We start from the raw sequence: 19,805 nt of genomic DNA, 5'->3' as shown, positions 1-19,805 counted from the left end.
TCTTGGGCATGTTTTCACTAATTACTTGTATTACTTAGCATTATTTTTCTATGTATTTTCTAACACAGATACACATTACATTAATAGGGATCAAAGTGTCCTCTTGTTATTAACTGTAGAGGCTTTTTTTAAACACCTGAAAAATACTGAAAAAAGACCAACTCTGAAGGTCTCAGCATGAATACATCGTTTTAATAAGCCACAATACCACACTCTTTCATTCTACATAAAAAACTGGGAGGTAGAAACAAAAGCAAATATCAATAAGCAGCTAAAGCATATATTTAACACCCAGAAAAGATAAATTATATCTGATTCCAATATATAAAAGTGACAGACTGTGAGAAATAGGAGTAATTATTTCCTACCATTATTTTTGAATTACTACAGAAATGTACGTTGATTACTTCACTTATTATTTTGTTAGAAACAAATAATTTTAGACCAAAAATTTCATGCAGCTTATTAATGAGCTATAGAAGGCAAAAATCTAGAAATATAATAAAGATTACATTATGCTGGTTATTACAATTCACATTTGGCTTGCTGGAAGATGTAATTTTTACCATGCCATTCATATACATAGAACAGAAAGTCCCAAAATAAGTTTGATCACACTGAAAGTGCTAACACTAAATCAAAACTGTGAGGCAAATAAATAAAAACTATGGGACAAATAATTATTTATCAGTTTTTTTATATTTCTCTTTCTAAAGTGTTTGGAGATCTTCTGACTATATTTTCATGACATATCTGTAGAGAAGTCTCAGTGACTTGTCTTGGAAGAATAGAAAAAATAAATTAGGTGACACTCCTTAAATGGAGCTGAATATATGTAAAATGGGTTTTCCTATTTATGAAGAAGAATTTATGAAAAAAAGATATATTCTCATATATATATCCTGTAAGCTCACTTACAAGTAACTCAAAAAAGCGACTGAGTTTAACTTTTAAGATGGCATTGAAGGCAACTGACCATTGCAATTCTTCTGACCATTGCAAAGATGACCCTTTAGGTAAGAATTCTGGTTTTCAAAAAGATGAATGTGTTACATATATTCTTTCTTTAAATGCAATATTTAGTTGCCTTATTAATTTATTTTTTAATTTTTAGCATCAAAAACATATCGAGATATAGCGAAGGTTTTATTCTTTCTTTCAGAAATCACCAACTGAAATCAAAGATAAGCAGTTCTTTCAAACATCATGACAGAGATGTGCAAACACCTACTGAAGTATTTTAAAACCAGTTAGAACATGCCTGAATGCAGGCTTATTATCAACTATGGTTTATGCAGTTTCTGAGCATGTCTGTCATACTATGAACTGAGAAAGTCAGTTGCTTCATTCTTGTGTCTTGCACCCCTGAGCGCCCACACCGCATGCATGTTACTTTATACCAGGGCAACCTTCTGCAACAAAACAACTAATTCCTTCTGAGGTGTAACCTAGGTATTCTTCTGGCAAAAATTTGCTACTCGTTCTAAAAAATACTCTTTTGGGAATATAAACAAGACCACATCAGATTTTGTTCCTTTTGCCTACAGAGACCTCCCAACCACTAAAATCTCTACACCTCAAACACACCTTAATTTTCTCACACCATGCTTCAGGACATGCAAAAAAATATCCTTGATCATAACATCAAAATATCACTCTTAGGACTGACACACAGCCAGCGCACAATTTTAGGCAGCATGAGCCAGAAGAAATCATAAAAATAATGATAATATCTCAGAGCCAGAGAAACACAACATAGGATTCGAAGGAAACCTGGACTGCCCAAATCATCCTAGAGGCACCAGGCCAAGCACTGCATACATGAACCACTCTGCTCCCTGGTCTGGGCGCAGGGATCACTCCCAGGGGCAGAAATCTGTACAGTTTAGATACAGGCTCTGATATACTTCTTCGTCACTTCTTGCAAATCTTCCACTAACTGTGAAATTAAAAGAAAACTTAGTAAGTGTGATAAATATTGAAATAAAGAGCCAGGAATACAATTCTAAATTAATCTACTAATTTCCATTAAAATTATATGCTGAATTCCAATTTACCACTACTTACAATTCTCTAAACTAAAACCAACACTCTTAGATATAATTTGGACAATGCTCTTAGATATATGGTTCAACTCTTAGGTTTCCCTGTGTGGAGTCAGAAGTTGGTCTCGATGATCCTCGTGGGTCCCTTCAAACGTGGGATGTTCTATGATTCTATTAAAAAATGACAGAACATGTATCGACAATTTCTGGCCAATTCTGCACTTTGTTTGTAATGAACAAACCATCAGACCATTTATTGCATTATTTTTACCTTTCATATCTGTGAATGTTTAGTGTTTCCTCATCTTTATTATGGAAGTTTTTAGAATAATGAAATTAAGTCTTTGTCTTGTGGTTAAAGACATAGCCCTTAAGAGATGAGGATTTAACTAAAATTTGCTGCAAATCATGTTCTTCATTTGAAAGATGACTATCAGGAAAAAAAAATTTCCCTCATGTAACTTCTTGAATTTCTATCAACTTTAGCTTTGTTTCTTGTCTAAATCTGTCAGGCAATTTGAAAGCAAACTGTTTATACAATATAGCCTAAAACTCTTCTGATGTTGTTCCTGCCACAGCTAGATGCGATGAACTAGAACACAACCAGAATGATGAAAGTGCTCTTCAAATACAAGATGTATAGGTTTACTTGTAATTTCTATGTCTAAGAGACAAACTCCATTTTTCTGCAGGAATTAGAAAGTACAGCTTCACATTCTTAAACTGGATGAACACATCATACTGCAACTCCATATCAAGAGTTCTGTAAATGGTGACAGAAGAAGGTTTAATTCAACGTTACTATTTATAAAATGGTAATTTCTAAATTTTTAGAAAACAGAGTCATGGAAAGTTCTGCCATATATGGAGACAAGCAATCATTTAGCATTCAGATGAAAAATGCATCTTCCTCTTGTTTTAATAAAATATCTAAAACGTGCAGTTTTGAAAAACCTTGCCATATGTTCTGAGTGGAGCAGAACTAAACCAAAACAATCAATAAAACATTTTATTTAAGAGAGAATAGCAGCAACAACTTTAAAAGAAAATAAAGAAGCTAACATAAAAAAAACCAACCAAGAAATCTCTCTTAATGGGAATTTCAAAGATTAAGACTGTGACTGGGAAAAAAGAAAAACAAACAAACCCAAAAAATCTGAAAATAGCCCAGCAACAGAATCAGGCTGTGAAAGCTGCCTGAAGTCAAATACCTGATATCCAATTAAGGAAATGTTCTATCATAAATAAAACTTTGGGAACTGCTTGACGTATATGTGCTTTTTAAAGAAAAAGAGAGGGCTCCTTATTAGATGATCACATCTTCGAGCAAATTAATTCTGAAACTATCAAAAGGTTCAGGTGACAAGCCTGTGGATGATAATGGTTTCATAAACACCACAAACAAAAAAAATTCAGAGTAAAAAAAACATGCTTTTCTTTAACAAACAAACAAAACATTCAGAGGAATTCAATTGCCAAGAAAAAAACACTAATTAAATAAAAAACTGTCTGTCGCAAACACATGCCAAGTGCATTTGCTTAGCTCCACCAAAAGTATAAATTTGAAGGATTTATACCAAGCACTCTCTTTTATTTGCCAATAAACTTTTAGTTTTATCATGTTCCTTACTTATGGAATTGAGAACTCCACCAACACAGAAGAGAATCATTTAATACTTTTAGAAATCTGTAAGTAAGGTGGTTTTAAAGTCAATGGCATAAGACCTAGAGAGTAGGTGCTAAAGCGATCCAAGATTTAGATAAATTCTTACAATGGAAAATACAACTAACTTTGTTCTTATTAACATGTAGTATGGAGCTGGATGAAGTACCATCAGTACACTACTCAGGCAAATCTTCAGTATAATAAGTTATCAGTGCTAATACAATATTTTTTGTTAGTTTATATTGTTTCTAGGTTAAAATAAACTTTTTGTTTTAGAGGTTAGTCAAGAATCCCAAAATTCATATAGATCCTTTTATCAATGATAAAGCAGGTGCTAACTGAGGACAGAAATGGACCAAGAAATGGTCCTCTGGCCACTTCAGGTGGTTCCTTAAAACGAAAACCTTCTAGCAATTTCATATTGCCAAAGACAGGACACTGGAGAAAATTCCAAAGCAACTGCATTCTAGTGTTATATCATTACCAGTTTGCATTGATATTATTTTATATTTACTTATTTCACACTTCCTTAAGAAATATTCCACACCACTTCCTTTTTTTAAATTTATCATTAGATATTCAGTTACTTTAAAATATATAAAACATATCAGAAATATGTAGTCATCCTATCTGGTGCTACAGTTGGGGGATTCAGTCCCAAAAATCTACTAACAGGGTGAAAATTAGCAATTTGTTTACTCTCAGCTTCATATTTTCACAGCATCATATAATATTCTGAATTAGTAAAGCATAAAGAAACTGGAAATGAAAAGAAACACATTTGTTTCACTGACATATTGAATTAAAACACTGATGGCATTAGATGCCTACAGCACTGATTAAATTTATTCTAGCCATGAAGCAACAGTTTATGATTTTCACATGAATAGCATACTTAAATGAAAGGAACATTAATACAATATGATATTAATATACAAATACTCACATTATTCACCTGACACTGACATTCTGAATTAAATCAGTAATGGGGTGTATAACTGATTAAATATCTACACAAGAGAATGCAACAGCTTATGATTTACAAAGGCAATGGTAGAGTGATCACATCATTACGTTGCCAAATGCTATCTATCACTTTTACTGAACTTAACGAAGATGGATTGCATCCCACAGATGAGATGCAGCCTATAAATATTGTCATGCTGATCTTCATCTGACTTTCTCAGGGAACAGACAAGCAACAAATCAATAACTGAAGAACTCAGATTAGAGCGCCCTCATTATTGCAAACACAAAATAAAAATAGTAAAGGATATAAAGTTTAAATTATCTGATAGTTGTTGCCACTGACTTCTGGCAACGTATATACTATTTCTCAGTTTCCTAGATTTTTATCTCTTATCTTCTACTTTTAAAATTCTCTAGAAAGTTTACATCAAAACTTTTCCAGTTGCATCAGTTCAGCCACCTTTTTCCTTTAATTTCATATTCTTAACAACTCCTTTTCTTTAAGTTGTAAAGCAAGAACAACTTTCAACATCATAATTTTTTTAATATTGAAAAGCCATCAAAGTAATAAAATTGAGCAAAACCAGCACTTTGATAACAGAACTTTGGAGAAGGCTTTAATGTTTAGTACTTAACATTAAACACCTGCTTGACCTTTATTCATTCTCTGAATTGGCTTTCACAATTTACCTTTCAGGTTACAGCCTGTCAATTGTAATACTAGACTGATCACAGGAGATGATACTGCTTTCTGTCAATCTGTTTGTGTAAGTTTATGGTGATAGATAACAGGTGGTCACCACTTGATCTGAGGTGAAAAGAATGCCTCACAATGCCAATAAAGTACCTGAAGAAAAGGGTTTATAGTTCACATATCTAACTGGCTGCACAATTAGAATTTTAAATAATTCTTTACCATTCTACTTTGCTCTTCAACCAGCCATAAAGCAGGAAGTGTTTCTGCTAAACAAAAATTCTAAGACAATAATAAGTTATAATAAAAAAAAGCAAGATGAGTTCCATTCATCTCAAAAATTAGAGGGTGATTTAATTTCTTAATTGCTTCTGTCAGTCACATGTAAACCAAGGCCATCATATATTCTAAATAACAGAAATATTAAATATCAAATATGGCATAAACAACTCTGAACTATAATAATAATTATTTCATTGTCCTATTTAGCCTAAGAATATTATTTTATAGTACATGTAAAGTTTGCTAAATTTATACCATAAATCAGTAAACATCTGTATCATTTTCATGTATCTCCAAAACATAAAACCAAGCCATATGCTATTACACATTAAAGATCATTAAATGTAATAAGATAGTATAAACAAAGGCTTTGGGTTCTTCAAGGCAACAACTAGCTTAAATTCAATACACCATAAACATCTCCATGGATGTAACCTTATTATTCCTTCAAACTTGCTGTGGTAGCCAGTACTGGAAAGAATGAACATTTCCTGGGAAAAATCTAAAGGGAAGTAAAATAATTTTAGAATCTAGAAAAAAAACACCCCTTTGTTTTTGCAGAAAGTATAATACTGAAATCTCACATCTTCCAAAATGCTTGGTGTCTTCTAATGACAATTAAAAATTCAGTCTAAGTGCAAATAAAAATGAAAATACAAATACTGGATAATTGCTCAAGAAACACTTCTTATACATTCAGCAAAAAGAAACTACCAGGTAAATATCTTTCTGGATTTATAACATTGCTTTAGTCTATGTCAATGAAGATATATAAAATATTGTATGTAATTACTGTATCTGTGAAATAAGTACAATGTGGAAGACAGGCAGATGCCTAAGTAGCAGGATATTTATAGTCCACCAGTGAACTTATGAAAGTCTATACACAATACCTGATGAGACTATTCAGAGTAGGAAACATCAAAATTTAGCACGAAAAAGACCGTGACCCTAACCTGCAACTGATGACTTTAGTCATACTTATATGAACTAACCAACCAACTGAATGGTATATGATAGATGAATGATAATTCTGTGCAATGAAGTGCATTAGATATTGATTCAACGTACTTGTGGTACAACACTGATAAAGCCCAGTTTGGAGCTAGACAAGGCATGTCTGCACCTTTGGGCAAAGCTGGACCTTTGAGAGCAGGTGACCTATCAACACTTGGTGAACACCTGCATGCTCACTAATACGAGGTTATAACTTACAGAGTGCTGATGATGTAAATAGGGCAGAGATACCAGAAGGAACAGCGGATCCTGAAAGGATCAATCAGCAAGTTGTACAGTGTTTCTGGAACATTTTGTTTGGTTGGTTTTAATTGCATTATGGAGACTGACAGAAATATGTTATTCTTGTTGTAAGACAAACATTTTCAGTTATTCAGGCACAGCTCTGTAAAAGTTCTATGCCAAGAAATAGATAATTAATAGCAGCATTTCAAATTTTAGATTATTTGATTTTTTTTTTGCCCCCTATCAGCATTGGTGGGTTTTCTACATTTCCCTATATAGTTTAGCTTGCTTCTGGATCAAACAGATCAGCTCAGAAACTCACAATGAGAGAACAGAAACAACGCTACTAACTTTTCAGTCATTTTTACCTGAATATACATGGAACAAGTAAATTACTCTTTAAAATGAGGAAAAAAGTGACTTTGAAAACAGTAAGCTTGTTCCAGAACTTGCTTATTATGCATAAATGCTGGGTTTCTTTTTGGCGCCTAGTTAACAGCATTTGAAAAACACACTAGTCAAGCCACAGTAGATAGTATTATCATAATTTGCCGTGATAATCAGCTTTTTAAAAAAATCAAGCCTTGTTTATGTTCCTAAGTACAACAATTATATATTTAATTCTATGTCTACATTCTTGTGGACCATAATATTTCTTTAAAGAATGATTTACCCCTTTTATCATGAGGGAAAAAATAACCAACAACTTTTTATGAGGAAATCCCTATCTACCTCCAATTACTTTTTTTCCCAACAATGGATCCAGCCCTTCCAGAGTTGTTCCCTGACACCTCACTGAAGAAAACCACATCAACAGAAATGTAAACCTGCAATATTCTGTCCTCTATTACCCTAGATTTAACTTACTCCTTGATTAGGTTTAGGGACTGTCTTGGGGTCAGTGGGGAATAATGTAACAAAGGAATAGTGGTACATCATATATTTAAGGAAATATAGGGAACTCAAATTAGAAGAACAATAGTATTTCGTATAACTGTAAACTGTATTCAGTATAATTCAATATAGCATTAATAGTTAACAGGTGTTATAATATCATAAGTTCAAATTAATTAAAAGTGAAAGAGGCTTTAAAAGTAGAAAGACTTAGACTGGAAAGCTAACATATAGAGATGGAAGGTTTATTAAGTTTTTTAAAAAATCTTAACAATTGTCATGGAAGAAATTTTTTTCCTAATTACAAGAGCCCACATTATCTTTTTATGCTTTACATGTAGACTCTCAAAAAAAAGTTACTGCTCAGACTTACCACCTTTAAATCAATAAAAATTATCCTTACCACTAGAGCGCCTACACTAAGACTAAATAAGTCTTCTAATAAACACATGTAATCACACGTCTTTCTTGTTATTGTTGAAATAAAACCAAACAGTATCGAGATATTGGAAACATTAATGGTAGAACAGCCTAATAACCTATTAAATATTTGCTGGATCACATTACTCTTTAGAATAAAACAAAGGAGAAATGTCAAGAGATACTCCTCTCTATAGCTTTTTCCTGACAATTCACCAAATAGAGTTTTGCATTTTATGCAACTAAGCCACAGCTGCTGATGTAAAAATTTACATCAGCAGATATTTACATCAATAAAAATTTAAGGGCAACGTAGAAAGTTGATGCAGTCACAAACAATATTATTTCTTCATGAATAATCTCAAGTTTAATAGGCAGAAGCAGCTTTCCTGAATACTGAGGTTGGGAATGCTTGGGACATACTGAACTGGAAGATCAATGTATGTCAGCTCCCAACATGAATACATTTCAGAGTTTCAAACCAGCAACAGCTAAACAAAGCATGAAATGTGCAGAAATACGTATTTCTAGAATAACAACTGCTTAATATAAAGTTAGTAAACTTTATCCACCTGTAGTAACAGTTATTTACTGAACAGCTCATAAACTTTACCCATTAATCATAATATGCAGCCACATCCAGAAACAAAATATAGTGATAAATCAGACACTTTGGTTTTCACTCACAAGGCAGCAGTTGTAATAATAAATTTTAGTTTTTACTACTTAAATGTCCTAGACTTAACAAGAGCCTCTCACTTTCCCTCCTTTAAAAAGTGAAAATCACTGGACCTATATTCCAACATATACAATTATAATGAATCCAATTCATTCATGAAATGAAAAGCAACAATATTAACGTATTTATTTTTAACAGATTAAAAATTGCTTTCCTGGGGAAGAAAGCTCTAAAACTAAAGGGACCTCAATACAATGTACCAAACTTAATGTTCTGTAAGAAAAATGGGAACATAAATGCCTTTTTGACAGTTAAATTGGACCCATTTAGTTAAAAAGAATAGTAGCACATATTGGAACACCTTTAAAAGATTCAAACTGTAAAAAGCCTTACAATACATCACAGGATCTGACACTTTATGTTAGAAGTGAAAAGATTTTTGCCTTCTGTAGACACTAGCACCTAAAGTTCAAAACAGAAGAAGCGTTTTTTCACATAACACTTCCTTTTGTGCCATGAAAGACATTACACTGGCAAAATGTCTCCGCGCCATTGTTTACAGAGTTAGGAAAAAAACGCAGCTCATTGAGAGTATCTAATTTTAATACTTTTTCCTCTTTCTCATTTGCTTTCTTTTGCCTTTCCTCCCTCTTTTTTTTCTCCTCTCTCTTCTTTAGTTTCTAACTTCTTCGTTGCTCTTCTTTCTAGCAGTACCACTACATTAAACCTACTTGAAAGCTGCACTGTTTTTGTACAGATACACTGAGGCAGGCTTTGGTGAATGAATATATTACCTCAAACTTCTACCTGTGATAAAAAAAGGAGACTGCACTATTATCTTAGAAACTGTGACTTGGTTTAAAAAAAAAAAAAAAGGCTTCCTTGCATAAACATAAGCTTTCAAACAAGTTAGGAAAACCAAAAGCAGTCTCCAGAAATGCTATGAGGCAGCTTTTTGTTTCCCACTGCAAATCAGTCACCAACTAGCATGTCATCCACTGTCTAAGCTAACCTTAATTTGCATTTTTACTGGGATGGAAGATAGCTCACACAGATGGTTTATCAGAGATGGTTTAAGATGGTCTACTCTGCGTTCTCAGTTGACAGAAATTTTAGACTTTCAGAGCTGCTGATCCACAATGTCATGTTCACCAGGGAAAGAAGAAGGAAAACAGATGCTCCTCTGGCACTCTGCTTTTAGGCAGGCAGAGAAGGAAGGATGTCAAAGTAAAGAAGAGAAGTTTAGCAGATGGTTTGCGAATTAGGGCTGAATCTTGGATATTATAGAAGAAAAAAACCATACGTTTATCCCATCCAATATAATGTATTTTTTGCTTAATGGGTCAATCCACAGTGGTAATCATCTTATGCGTAACAGGAAACAAAAAGTTTAGCATACCGGTCTTCATGATTTTAATTTAATTAAGACTCCCATTAGGTTTTTGCTCCATTAAAACCACAATGAATCTACTTTGTGAATAATATACTATCTTTCACTGACTTTCTCTGGGTCAAACTGAGACCTCTAATTCCATGTAGAAGAAATCTCTCTTCAGATCATCACATCATTAAAAATAAAGTCAATTTGCTGTTTATCAGTTGACAAAACAAACAACAGTCAATGGGAGATGTGGAATGAGAGGAGATAAACAGATAATATTAAAAATCTCATATATCAAATAGATGCTTGCTTCTGCTGAAACATTTTCATTTTCAGTTGTTCCAATCTACTTTTAAATTACTTGCAGATGGAAGATAGGTCTATTTAGATCTATAAAGATTTAAAGTACTTCATATATGTTTATCAGAGTGCCTTTGAAATGGCTTCCAGTTTGAATACTACAGGAACTGGTTCAGAAGTTTGAAATAATAGTGTTATTCTGTCTAGAAGTGATTAATGACAAAGCAAATAAGAGTAAAATTCTCCCCTGGGCTCTCTCTGAGAGGAGAATAGAACCTATTGTTCCAGACAAAACAGATAACCTGTGGCAATTTTGAACAAGCCAGATTTCCAAATACCTCCTTTACATAACTCTCTGCCTTTAACTGCTACTGATTTCTGTTCCTTCTTTCTGTGTGCTGCTCCATTACCTCATTTTAATCTAGGTTTTCAGTAACAAATTCTCCCAGAGAGACTGGCAACAGTTAGAAGGTCTACTTCTAGTAGGGCTGAACAGAAATTGTAAATATTATTCGGAGATGGCCACCCCAATATATTGATTTAAACTCAGTGTCGCTTCCATGAAAATTTGTTACCTTTTCTACCTCCTTTTGTATTTAATGCCTTCTTTCAATTTCCTACAAAGCCTACAGTCCATCGGGAGCTAAAATTAAATGAAAATCAACTTCCAAAGTGTATGTAATCTCTCTGGATCTTGTCTAGAATACCGAGTTAGGATTTGATTTGTCGAGGCACTGGTTCTACAATCTAAAGCTCCAGAAAGTTTATGTGAAATGAAAAAGTACTCCTTTTTGCAGAGTGAATCCTGCACGATTCCTTAAACTGGAAGAGCAGAGAAAGTATATATATCTAGTATGAATTTTCCAGATATAATCCCCATGACTGTGTTTTGTTTTGCAGAGGACTACCATCGACAATGAAAAATAGGAACGTCATCAAGGTTCTCAAACATTTTGCCTTAACAGCTTCATGAAGCTTTTACAACACAACAGGACACAAAAGTACACATATGTATAGGTAGCTTAGGTTAAAGGTTAGAAGCAGAAGCAGTCTAACCTGTGCAAAGTGAACTGCAAGGCTGACCTTTACAACTAAAAAGTGGAAAGATAAAAAGAAATTAGTGAATGGGTGGGACCACACAGTAAGTACCTACTCATGCCTTCATAGTCTGATACTTCTCAAAATGTGTACTTAAAGCAAGAAAGACAATAAAATATAACCTCCTACACTCTTTTTGGAAGGAAAGACCGAGATCAAAAACACATGATATAGATGGTAGTCATGTCCCAACATATTTAAAATAGGTATTGCTGCATTGATAAGTTAATTTTAAAAATGTCTGCAGACTGGATTAAACTGTACATGGTGCTATGACAATAAAATCATGAGTGATACTCAATGGTTAGATAATTTATCACCCAAAAGAATATTTGTGGGAAAACACAGCCAAGAACAAGGTAAATTTTTAGAAATTGGCAATCAAGAAAGACTAACCTCATAAAGTTACTTATAAAAATACGAAAGAAAAAGTCCTACTGACTGATTAGAGGAAATAATGCTCATTTCGTCACTGGAGTTGAGATAAGAAAGAATCCAGTCCAAAAACGTACGCTGAACAAAAAATAAAGGTGTTAGGGTATGTCATACTATGCACATGCTACACTGTTTTTCTGTTGTTGTTATTGTTTCTTCCTGCTGAAGACAGAACCCTATCAGGTACTGGGTTCTTGGTGAGTTTTGAATCTGTTTTTAGTGAACTGGAACAAGTTAGATAAAGTTGTTTATATGCTGTAAATCTACTTTCCCTGAGCCGAAAATGTGTTAGCTAATGGGTTGTTTATGAGTTGCAAATCTGTTCAGTGAGGTGAAAATTTGTCAGATAATGGGTTGTTTATGAATTCTAAATCAATATTCAGTGAGTCGGAACTATGTTAGATAATAGCTTGCGTATGGGTTGTAAATCTGTTTTCAGAGAACTGGAAACATGTTAGATAATGGGTTGTTTCTGGGTAGTAAATCTGTTCTCAGTAAGCTAAAAACATATTAGATAATGGGTTGCTCCAGAGTTGTAAATCTGTTTTTAGTGAACTGGAAACCTGTTTAATAAAGGGCTCTTTATATATCTTAACTCCATTTTTAGTGTGCAGAAAAGTTCAATAATGTGTTAATTTGAGTGGCATATCTGATTTCAGTGAGGTAGAAATCCATCAGCTAATGGATTCTTTATGAGCAGATCTACATTCAATGAATTAAAAATCTGGGACAATAGTATCTTGTATATAGGGTACTCTATTTTCACTATTTGAGTCAAATACTGAGTAAAGGTTTGCATGATTTGTAGACTTCAACTTAATGGTGTAGAAAGGGGTTGCAGAATTGTTAGAACCACACTAGATATTTCCAATGTGGTTTTGAATCTCTTCCTAATAAAGTAAAACTTGCTACACATGCGTACTAATAATTTTGGAGGAAAAAGATAGCAAAATGAATGTCAAAGATTTTTTTTTTTAATCCTGAAATGAAACATTTTAACTAAAATCTCTCAGCTGGATTCCATTTAATAATTTCTGTGTAATCACATATAGTTAATGTGGAAATAAAAAAAAATTAGAATTTTACATCTTCCAGTGAATGGAATCACTGGTGTCAACCGGTCTTACCACTGCTTTTTCTTTTATAGGTATCACTGTTGATCAAATACTTCTAATATATAAAGCAGCCTCATGAACTGTTTCCTGTTTACAGTGACAGAAAATCATGGGCAGACTGTGGAAAGGAAGGATATGTAGTACAAAAATATCAGTTTAAATTGAATGACTCAACATAAAGAAAAGGGGTTTAAAACACATGAAGGAGAACAATAAACTAACATATACCGGAATGTGATATCCCTTCTCATTTACAATGAAAAAAACAAGTGAAGCATTTATAGAAAACAAACACCATTGTTCACAAACACATCCCAAGCATATACAGTAAATTTTTTGCAAGGATAGAAAATTTCATCTCACATTCAATTATTCAGAGTGCTGACTCTGCTAATGAAAAATGAAATCGGGCATATTAAGATTACAAGTAGAAACACTTCCTAACAATTTCTTAAAAGTATAATTCTCAACTATGCTTTATGGAATGTCTTTAGCTCTTGTACAACAACCTATTATAAAGTAATGAGGAATACTTTATTGTTCTTTTAAAAAACCAATTTGTATCTGCATTGGTGCTTCACCAGTATTTCTTTCTCCTCTTTGTCTGTTTTAAATGCCAAAATTTCCAGTGGCTTAGTTAAAATAGTGTTTGTATGTCACCACTGCACATTTCGGTGAGCTGTTTGTGTCTCTTGTATGGCTAACATCAGCTCTGAATCCCTAGGTTTTAATGTTTTCCTGGGAGTAATGAGAACATCCTGACAACATTGCTTAGTTTCTCTTTACCGTATCGTAATACAGATACTAGTAATTCCTCTAAAATATGCACACATAAAAACTCAAAGTAAAAAAAGGCCTTGTATTATATTTGAAAAATGCTTTTCCATTCATTAGTGTCAACAGTTTTCATGACCACGAATACCTTCCCAGAACCACAGTGCAGAGGGACATGATATAATTATCCAATGTCAGTTGTAGAATAATATTTTGTCAGTTTGCAAATGTTTAACTTCTTCCTTTTCTAAAAATATTTCCATTAATATCCAACAGCAAAGGGAAATAAGTTCCACATCAAATGTACTTCCATTTTTCCTAATCACTTTCTTTGGTCTTGTTATTAAACTGTTTGACCCAAACAAATAGCTAAATGTAGCAATGCCATAGGCAACACAATGTACGACATTCAGATGAGAATTATCCACAACATAAGGAGCAAAAACTATACAACACTTCAGACATTTTGGAAAACAGTTACCAAAATGAACTGCAGCCTCCAAAAAAACCAGATAGTACTCAAAAATGACACGGAAGAGAAGAAACAGTAAATATATGCATCTGACAACTGACTACAGATGAATGAGGTTTATTGCATATTTTAGAGCAATTAGATTGGAACAGAAATGAAAGACAGAAGTCGTTTTTAGAATTTAGATTTTTGTAGCACAGATTTTTGGATGTTTAGCATTAAGGATATATTTCTTACACATCTGCATTCAGATTTGCCTTGAATTCTAATTTTACCATGACAAACCATGATAACTTTTTACGTACACCTTGTATTAAAGTTATGTTAGGCTTTGTTGATAAAGATTTCAGTGCCAGATCCTCAGAAGATTTTACTGAGGCCTCAGCTGCAAAATATGTTTTGTGTCTTATCATGAAGACTTTGGTGATGATATTGGCGTCAATTCCTTGATAGCAGTGTCAGGCTTCAGTTATTCAGAGGCTAAAAAAATGTCAAGTTTCATACAACTCCTCCTACTAATGTGGCGAATGAAGGCATAGTAAACATGCAAAGCTACTGAGTAAGCCTCTACTACAAATGGACAATTTCGTAGGTTAGAATTTGCCTCTGATTATCACCGAGGACAAGTCACTTTTCTTGGGCTCACTACAAGAAGGGTGAGTCAACTGGACACACTGACCAGGGTCCTAGTATTTTGTACCGAGGAATGGTTATGTCAGCAGAGGTATCTTACAGTACTTCACCCCCACTAACTAGAAAAATAAACAACCAATAGGTTCATGGTGTAAGGGGACTTCTTTCATTTCCAGGCATTGCACAATGAGGTTTTGTTTTAACAGTAAAGCTCCTTAAAATCACAGCAATACGAATTAAGCACTGTCATTATCACTTCTGTTTTCTAGTAATATGCTTCATGCATTGTAAGATTGTTATAAAATAAATTATTTTGAAGTTGTAATTGTAAAGATAATATTTAAATGTATCTTATAGGCATAAATTACAATAATTGTGTTATATACTTAAGTATGGTAAAACTTTATCGACATTTTTTACTCTGTAAAGTCCAGTGATTATCAACTTTTCACTTAATAAAGTTTATTGAAATAAAATATGTATTTTGGGAAATAAATTTTTTACTTACTTTCAATTAGCACTTTTCTGCCAGCCCAGTTGTCATTAATAACTTGTATATTTCCAAAGTGTGCGTCGCTGAAGAATATGCGATTTGTACCTCTTCCTTTCAGACTATAGTCAAAAGCAAGAGCTATCACATTTTTGAAGTACTCTGGATTTTCATATGGCCTTACTGGTGAATTTAAGTTGGTTTCATCTGAAAGATGTATACTTTTTAATATTGTCCTTCCTGAGTACAACAGGTAACCTTCATGTCTCAGGCAAGTAATTCCATCTTCTGCAAGATAGCCATGTGCACAAGCACATGTTCTCTGTGCATTTCCCCAATAAAGGCAAAGTTGATGACATCCACCATTATTCTTGGCACAAATATTAGTACCTGTAAAAAAAAAAACCAACAACCCCACAAAAACAAAAAACTATCTTTTATAATACTACACTTAGCTAACTTAAATCAAAACGTAGTTTTATGTATTTTAAGAACTCTTCTCTTAAAACTGTTTCTACAATATTCACAAGTAAAACAAAGGCCAAAACAGTAAAGAATGTAACTTTAACCACAACCTAAAGACAACTTTAAAGAATACAATTAATAAGCAAATATAATTAATGTCCTCTCCAATTCACAAGAGTATATATTTTATTAATAGAAAATTATAAAATGGGTTATTCCTCCATAATCAGCTGAAGACTTAGAGACTGTTTCAAGTGCTTTGAAAGATTTTTTTTTTTTTTTTAAAACACCTGTTACTGGCAAAAAGTCAAATTTAGATACCACCAGAATACAGTACTGTTTTTAGACAATTTCTATCAAAATGAAAACATAATATTGACACGTACAAAACTGTGTCAATGCAGTTCCCTGTTTTTAATAAAGATATTTCTTAACATTTTGTTCTAATTTCCCTTAAAACCTGACTTTAAAAACTTACTCCCTGACAAATGCATACCATTAAGAAATCATTGTAAAAATTAGTAACTTCAATGACTTAAACTATACTTGTTGCAAGCAATATTTAAAATTACAGTAATTGTCAATAATTAGGAGCTATTTTCCTTTGTCTTTTTTGGACTATGTATGAATCACTATTACATTTAGTTTAGATAATTTAGTTTCTGTTTCTGACAGCACTTCCCATGTAACAACTCCACTCTTTCAATATAGTCATTTTCCCATTTCTGTAAGTTTTCCACACAGAGGAGGAGAAGAAAACATTTTAAATAGACTGTTTTCTGGTAGAAAACCATAATAATTGTTGGGGAATGCGTAGTGTCTAAAAGTACTGTTGATTGTACTTTCTAACTGCTACATTTCAAGCTGAAGATACTTTTAAGAAAAAATAATGGGAGATGAGAGTTAACTTGCTCTTCAAATTAGAAATGTTGAATTTTGTGTTCTCAGGCAAAGTTACATGAGACATATTTCTCTATAGTTACGTAAAAACATTTAGAGATTTAGCTATATACATTTTTATATTTGGTTTGTTTTAAAGATTCTTTTAAAGTTTTATTAGGCTAGAAAAGTTAATATCTGTTTGGAAGGATGAGAGGTTGAGAAGAGAAAGGAAGTTATAGGAAAAAGATCCCCAAGCTTCTAAAATCTCTCTTTGAAACTTCAATGCTTCCACAGTTCACCAGCTGTAAATATCTTTTAAAATGGCCAATTCTGAAATCAGTGTCGTTAGGGCATGTCTTTGCACACATTTAAAATAGCACTGAAGGATAGGAATCCGTTTGCAAATAGCACTGCAGGACTGGCTCATCAGAAAGGGTAAAACAGGTGTTTGAAAAAAAAGCATTAATCACAATCAGCACAGGTTGTTGTTTTTTTGTTTGGGGTTCTCTTTGGTTTTGTTTGGGGTGGTTTGTTTGTTTGTTTGAATAATAGAAGGTCAGGAAACTAGCTAATTACATTTTTTTTTAAATAGCATTAACTACTTCTAGTTCAATGAACTTAAAAAATATATATAATAGTGTGATATAGAAAAACATTCCAAAAACATTTTTCACCTGTTTTTTCCCTTTTGTCCTCCTGGCTCACTGACAGCCCCTCCCAAAGACATTAACCATTTGTACCCTAGTAAAATTTGAAAAACGTATTAAAAAATCATCCAGTTATGTTTTTCAAACTAGCATCAAAAGATTTTTAGCCTCAGTAACTGTTTCTCTTATTCCTAATGCGATCAAGTCTTTAAAGCTATCAATAAAAATCATTACATGTAAAGAAGCATTTTTTTATCCAATTGTTCTATTTTCCTAAGACTATAATATAAAGCAGCCCTTCCAAGCAAGCAGACATTAACTATTTCTAGCCTAGTTAAAAGAAACAATAAGTTTTTGTGTGGATTTTATTTTTATCCACAAAATACGATGCCCACAGTACTCTGAAATTACATGCAGAAATTCTTAGTAAAATTAATATGCATATGTTTGCAAAATAATTTTTTTCAAAACTATTTAAAATTCCCTTGGAAAAAAAAATGAAAAGACAGTTTTTCTTCTTGATTGTTAAATATGCTTTCTTTCAAAATGCAGATTTATTTTACATGTCATATTTAATGCAGTTAATTTAGGAAAGTTGTATATAAAAGCAACAGGATCTTCGGGTATGTAATGCTGTGATTAAAGCAACTTTTGAGAGCTACCAACACCAGAGATATATTTGTATTAAAATGTTTATCTTGCATTACAGTCACATTTTTTTTCCTCTCTTTTTGAATACATTTGTAGAAAATTTTGTCTGGATTTTCTGGTAGCACTTTGTTCTGAGGAAATCATCATCATTTTTTGTAGACTTGTAACCACCTTTGCTCACTGAAACAAGTTTTTCAAGGTCTCTTCAAAACCAGAATTTTAGGAGGAAAAAGATAGCTAAAAGCAAGATTATTCTTAGTCAGGTAGTGGATAACAAAATTTAACCATCAATACGATAAATCACCAAGAGTATATGATAACTTTTGTCTCCTGAATTTGCTAAACAAATTTAATATAAATGAAATCTGATTATTTACAAGGTCTCTTCCCACAGAAAAAAAATAGGACTCAAACCCAAGTAATTTCAGGAAATAAATATTTGAGACACAGAGGCTGGGAATTTCTAGCTGTGAAAAAAAATTCTAGTTTGCTTTCCAACAGAAATCTGAGTCTGCCTGAGATTACTGCTCTTGAAAGCACAGTTCAAATCCCTCTCATTCCTAAGACTGTTTTTTTGCTTTTTAAAAACCAAACCAAACCAAAACAACCAAAACCAACCAAACCTGGAATGACAGGAAGTGTTTTGGTTTTAGATTTTCTCCTTAAAACATTCAGAAGAATTTTAGTAGAATTTATACTGTATGTTTTCTTTAGTACATTAATTTTAGCTTAAAAAAATACTTCAAGAGTAAAAAGTGGAGATAAAATCACTGATTACTTAACTTTTCGTATGCTTTAATATACATAAAAAGTAGCAGGTGATATTAAAACAATTAATAGCATCCTTAAGAACAGCCAACCTTTCTCTCGTGCTCTATTAAAGACTTTCACTTCCTTCAGGTTTATTCCAAGGCCAGTCCTCATGGTCACAGCATCCGTGGCCTCATTCTTGTGGCCTCTTCTAATAGAGCCATTTGCATGTGCTCTGCCAAAAAAGTTGAAGATGTCTCATCAACAATCCTCAACTCATTCACACCAAACAAATGACTGAAGGGCAGTGGAGAGTTCACCTAACAGAAGGTGAAGAGACCTTTCTCATCTATGACACTGATATGCTTTAGCTTTCAGCATCAGAAATGTCCTTTCTTTGGAAATTGCATAGCTTTCTGTGATCCATTCTGTGACCTTGCTAAGGAATGGCTAATCCTACAAAGGTGAAGCACCTGGCACTGAAATAACATTTTGAGACTCAAATACTTATGAAAAATAAATTACCTGTCAGACCAGTAGATGTAAGCTCCAAACACCGCGACTGAAAACATATCCACATTGCTCCCTGACAGCACAATCTCCCGATTCCCTCCACTCTCAAGGTCAATTCTTTCTATCTTGTCGGTACGAGCATCACACCAATATAATTTATTTTCCTAAAGATTAATTTTAAAGGAAACATCAACAATCTTGTCCAAGTATTTAATTAAGAGTTCTTACGATTACATCAAAGTGGAAGACCAGTTGGCTTTAATGAAACATACCAAATATTGTACATTTTAACATATACTGGAAGACAG

At 33.1% G+C, this 19,805-nt stretch overlaps 1 protein-coding gene across 1 annotated transcript in view; it reads right to left on the bottom strand.

The window, feature by feature from the left end:
• The window catches only part of LRP1B (LDL receptor related protein 1B), a 575,589-nt gene that overhangs the window by 160,641 nt on the left and 395,143 nt on the right, over nucleotides 1-19,805 (bottom strand). The window contains exons 38-40 of the mRNA XM_075152715.1: nucleotides 19,510-19,661; nucleotides 19,095-19,219; nucleotides 15,608-15,979 (exon numbers count right to left, since the gene is read on the bottom strand). Coding sequence (XP_075008816.1) covers nucleotides 15,608-15,979; nucleotides 19,095-19,219; nucleotides 19,510-19,661 — 649 coding nt within the window. The remainder of the gene's footprint in view (nucleotides 1-15,607; nucleotides 15,980-19,094; nucleotides 19,220-19,509; nucleotides 19,662-19,805) is intronic.

Source organism: Calonectris borealis, chromosome 6, assembly GCF_964195595.1.
Source record: "Calonectris borealis chromosome 6, bCalBor7.hap1.2, whole genome shotgun sequence".
Classification (NCBI taxonomy): Eukaryota; Metazoa; Chordata; class Aves; order Procellariiformes; family Procellariidae; genus Calonectris; species Calonectris borealis.
The sequence above is the reverse complement of the archived record's forward strand: the minus strand, read 5'-3'. Positions and strand labels throughout refer to the sequence as shown.